We start from the raw sequence: 4359 nt of genomic DNA on the forward strand, positions 1-4359 counted from the left end.
TTGATGAGATTAGAACTTGGAGGGACCTGAAACTCATGGGATGGGAACTTGGGGGAACCTGATGCCTGGGTGTTTAATGGTGTGGGAATGTGGGGGACCTGATGCCAGGGTTCTCGATGGGGTTGGACCTTGGGGGGACCTGATGCCTGGGTCCCCCTGTGTCGTAACTCTCCCTTCCCCCTTCTCCCCGCCTCCTACTTCCTCTCTGCTCAGCCGCTCTGCCACACCCTGCCTGGCCTTTCAGACCCCAGTCTCCAGGTTCCCTTGGCCCAGCCATGGGGAAAGGCAGAGCTCCCACCCTCAGCCTGGCTCTAGTCCTAGCCCTGCTCCTGACCCCAGGGGGTGAGTCAGGGTTGCTTTGGGCAAATCTTCTCCATAATCTCTGGACCCAGAGCTTGGGAAGATCCATAACGGGGAGGGGATATCTGGTGGAAAGAACTGGGGGGGGACTATCTGTATACCCTTGGGAGGTTCAAAGGCCTAGGATCCCAGACCTCTCAATACCCAAGTGTTAAATCTCTTTAGTGTCTAGGCATTGGGGGTCCAGGAGGTTGGGACAGAGAGAGAGAGTTTGAGGGGACTGAGGAGAGAAAGTGTTGAAATATTTTCCTCATAGGCTTAGTGGCCCCAGTTGGGTCAGGGAGGGGGGCTGGGATGGGTCAGATTGAACAGCTAAAGTCTCCTCTGCTATGCTTTTTCTTTTGCTGAGATTTGACCCCTCTGGGGCTAGGAATCCGGGGTCCTTGGTCCAACCCCTAGTCATTGAAAGTTTACTTTTTCTGCCCTCCCCCCATCAGGTTTCAACCCAGTCTGGGCCCAAAATGGTAGGAGCTTTCACCCCCTGCCCTGCTTGCTTCTTAGACCTTCCACTGAGAAGCACAGACCCCTTCCCTGCTGACTGCCTAAGATCTCTCCCCTGCTGACTGCCCTCAGTCCCTCCCACTGACTCCCAAAACCCCTGATGACTCCCTAGCACACTTCCCAGGACTTGCCTTTGACCCCTAGGACCCTTCACCAATTCCCTTCCAGAAAGTCTACTCTTGCTTTCCCTTGAAAAATCCTTCAACCCCTCCCAGTGACCTCTTCAGACTGGCCCTATCCTATCTCTTCACTGATCCCAGGGTTCCTGTGTTTTCTTTAGAATCTAGTACCTGCACAAGTGTGAGCCCAGGGGTCCTGGCTGGCATTGTGCTTGGAGATCTCGTTCTGACCATCCTTCTAGCCCTGGCTGTTTACTATCTGGGTCGCCTAGTACCTCCAGGTCGGAATGCCCCAGAGGGTGAGGGATTAAATTAGGGGAGTGGTGACTAACCAATGTGACAGGGGTAGATGGGACTGAGAAGAGTGGCCAAGGAGACTGGACAGATCAGGGCAGGAAGGAGTGGGGAGACTCTGGTGTTGGGACTAGCCAGGGGAGCAAAAGCCTTGCTTGACTGGGGAGACACCAGTGACTGGGGAAGTGAATGGTGGAGGGGAGGAGCTGGGTGACTGGACTCAGAGCCTAGAGCCCTGAAAGCCTCATATGGTTCTTCCTTCATTCCTTTTCCACACACCCAGCTTCCAAGAAACAGAGAATGACGGAGACAGAGTCCCCCTATCAGGTAAGAGAAATCCCCTCCTCCCTCAGCTCCTCCCTGAACCTCCCCTGGGGCCTCATGTTTATGTCCTGCTAAAACAATTTCTCTTGAGCCAGAAACCAAAGGTCCATCCAGTCACAAGTGGGCCATCTCCAGGCCGAGGGCAGATTTTAATTCAGAAAGAATCAGACAAAGGAAAGGCTCTGACTAAGGGAAGTCACTTGGCAGCAGAGTACAGTGGCTATCAAGCCAACTCGGTCCCACCCAGATGAGGCTGGGGGCCAGGAGAGGCTCACTGATGGGGTCCCTGAGACTTCCCTTACCCAAGTCTGAGGAAAGCTGGTCCTCTGAGTCCACACTGTCAATCCCTGGACACCTTGGCCCCTGGGACACAGCTAAGAATCTTAATGTCTGAGGAGAGGAGTGGGGGGCATTGTATGCTCCCCCAGGGTCCCCTAGGTACGTGTCCCCAACAATTCCCCTTCATGTAGCCCTTTGACTAAGCCCACCTGATCCCCACCCAGGAACTCCAGGGCCATAGAGCAGATGTCTACAGTGACCTCACTCCCCAGCAAGCATTCTACAGATGAATCATGATTCAACCCTGAAGATGGCCAGCATGGGGAGCTCACAGCCTTTGATCCAAGAACCCTAGACCCACTGACCCCTTGCTCCTCCCTCCTCTTGTCCCTTCTCTGACTCTAGGGACCTTCTTTTCCTTCTCATCATTCTTCTTACAATAAATATGGAGCAGAGACTTTATTTGTGCTGAACTTTTGGGTTCCAGGAAGTAAGGGGCAGGGGGTGGGGGAGGCTAGACTGTGAAGGTGCCAGGGTCCCAAAAGACTGGGTTTTAGGGACTACTGGTTTCTGAAGATGATTAGAGACCAGGAATGTCTACCTCTTTGGGCCTGGGAACAAGGAATCCTTGATCCTGGAGGGTTTAATACTTGCTTATGAGATTGTGGAAACCATAAGCTCCTAGGTTATTAAATTACAGATATACCTGAACCCCAGAAGAGTGACTTATTGGGACATTTGGGTTCTGAGGATGTCTGGGTTTCAGACTGAACTATGAGTGATATCTGGATTTCTAGTGAAAGACTAAAATCAATGTCCTGGAAACAAGAATCGATTCCTTTATTTCCAGAGTGAAGGAGGACTGTACAATGTAGGTGGCGCAGGGGGTAAGTTGTCTTTGGTTGTTTGGGATGCCAGGATCCTCTGAAGGAAATAAGGGTGTCCATCCACAAGACAGGAAGTGCCATGGGGCTCAGCCTCTCCCAGGCATGTTTATATAGACCCTATTATTCTCTGGGGAGAAAGGCCAACATCAGGGTGAGCCCAGGAAGCCACCTCCATGCCCCTGTCCTCCAGGAGGCCCTTCCTACCCCCCTCCCTCCTCTCAAAGAGATGCAAGCCCTCCATTCTTCCTCAGCTTCTTACCTGGTTTCTGGGAGGCCCTCTGGGGCCGAGCGCAAGCAAACACGGCTCCCACAATGAACAGAGTCATCAGGGCATCAGCGGCCACGAGCCCCACGAGGAGGGGCAGGGGTAAAGGTAGGGGCACGAGCCCACAGTTAGGGTCCTGGACTGGGGGGTCAGCTGAGGCAGAGACAGAGAGGAGGGGAGTTGGAGAGAAATGGAGATACCAGAAAGCTGGGAGGGGCCCCCCACCCCCACCCCAGAGTTGGGGCAATTGGGAGACAAGGGCTCTGGGGCAGCTTACCTGGAGGTGTCTGGGCTGCAGTCACTTGGAGGAAAGGAGGAGAGAGCGTCAGGAGCGGGTCACGGACTCAGAAACCCAGACACAAACAGAGAGAAGAAGGAGAATCTCAGATCCTAAGTTGAAAGGGGCCTTAGAGGTCAGCTAGTCCAGCCTCTTCATTTGAGGCTTGAAGAGTTTAAAGACTTGGTGAAGACCACACAGTGTCAGCTCCTTCCACTTTTGAGTTGTTCACTCCTTCAGTTGTGTCCGATTCTTCCTGACCCCATAGACCACACCCGCCAGAGCCTTCTGTCCCCCACTATCTCCCCAAGTCTATCCAAGCTCAACTCCATGGCTCCCATGACACTCTCTATCCATTCCATCCTCAGCGGCCCCTTTCTCCTTTGCCTTCAATCTTTTTCAACATCAGGGTCTTTTCCAATGAGTCTTGTGTTCTCAGGGGGGTCAATGTATTTCAGCCTTAGCTTTAGTGTTTGACCTTCCAGAGTCGTGCCGTAGCTACCACCCTGAACCCCAGCCTTTGCAAAGGAGGGTTCTAGAGTGCTGGGTCTCAAAGTTCCACTCTACTGCCCCATGGATCCCTAAATCTGAGAGCTGGAGGGAATTCAGAAGTCATGGGGCTGCAAGTTTCAGAGAAGAGAGAGGAGAGATCCAGAGGGAGAGAGCTGGAGAGAGAGGGGGAAGAAAGGAGAGAGGAAGGCAAGGGAAGGGGGGGGAAGGGGGGGGAGAGAATGGAAGGTGGAGAGGGAGAGAGAGAGGGAGAGAGAGAGGGAGGGAGGGAGGGAAAGAGGGAGAGAGAGAGGAGAGAGAGAGAAAGAGAAAGAGAGAGAGGGAGGGAGGGAGCGAGAGAGAGGGAGGGAGGGAGGGGGGCGAGAGAGAGGGAGAGAGAGAGAGGAGAGAGAGAGAGAGGGAGGGGGGGAGGGAAAGAGAGAGAAGAGACCCAGAGGAATAGAGATGGAGAGAGAGAGGAGAAAGAGGAGAGAGAGAAAAGAAGAGAGACTCAGAGGAAGAGAGAGAGAGAGAGAGAGAGAGAGAGAGAGAGAGAGAGAGAGA

The 4359-nt window shown here is 53.5% G+C and overlaps 2 protein-coding genes across 3 annotated transcripts in view; one reads left to right on the forward strand and one right to left on the reverse strand.

Annotated features, from left to right (window-relative positions):
• Positions 1–249: 249 nt before the first annotated feature.
• Positions 250–2334, forward strand: TYROBP (transmembrane immune signaling adaptor TYROBP). 2 transcript variants are annotated; one of them, XM_069078675.1, is made up of 5 exons: positions 250–342; positions 798–824; positions 1142–1279; positions 1558–1601; positions 2102–2334. In XM_069078675.1, exons 1-5 carry the CDS (start codon positions 276–278, stop codon positions 2165–2167), a joined length of 342 nt encoding a protein of 113 aa, XP_068934776.1. In that variant the 5' UTR covers positions 250–275; the 3' UTR covers positions 2168–2334. The 2 variants fall into 2 exon arrangements, with proteins under 2 accessions (XP_068934776.1, XP_068934777.1); XM_069078676.1 differs by lacking the exon at positions 798–824.
• A 361-nt stretch (positions 2335–2695) lies between these two features.
• The window catches only part of HCST (hematopoietic cell signal transducer), a 4096-nt gene continuing 2432 nt past the window's right edge, over positions 2696–4359 (reverse strand). The window contains exons 2-4 of the mRNA XM_069078678.1: positions 3307–3330; positions 3024–3182; positions 2696–2891 (exon numbers count right to left, since the gene is read on the reverse strand). Coding sequence (XP_068934779.1) covers positions 2851–2891; positions 3024–3182; positions 3307–3330 — 224 coding nt within the window. The 3' untranslated portion in view covers positions 2696–2850. The remainder of the gene's footprint in view (positions 2892–3023; positions 3183–3306; positions 3331–4359) is intronic.

The sequence above is a fragment of the Petaurus breviceps genome, unplaced genomic scaffold (genome assembly GCF_028583685.1).
Source record: "Petaurus breviceps papuanus isolate PSGF00001 unplaced genomic scaffold, PetGlider_PUasm1.0 91041, whole genome shotgun sequence".
NCBI classification, from domain to species: Eukaryota; Metazoa; Chordata; class Mammalia; order Diprotodontia; family Petauridae; genus Petaurus; species Petaurus breviceps.

What these genes read in the sequence shown, in the direction of transcription:
- TYROBP (XM_069078675.1), top strand. Translation starts at nt 276, where the DNA reads ATGGGGAAAGGCAGAGCTCCCACCCTCAGCCTGGCTCTAGTCCTAGCC. An exon ending in CCTGCTCCTGACCCCAGGGG is followed by an intron (nt 343 to 797) that starts GTGAGTCAGGGT and finishes TCCCCCCATCAG; the next exon opens with GTTTCAACCCAGTCTGGGCC. An exon ending in AGACAGAGTCCCCCTATCAG is followed by an intron (nt 1,602 to 2,101) that starts GTAAGAGAAATC and finishes ATCCCCACCCAG; the next exon opens with GAACTCCAGGGCCATAGAGC.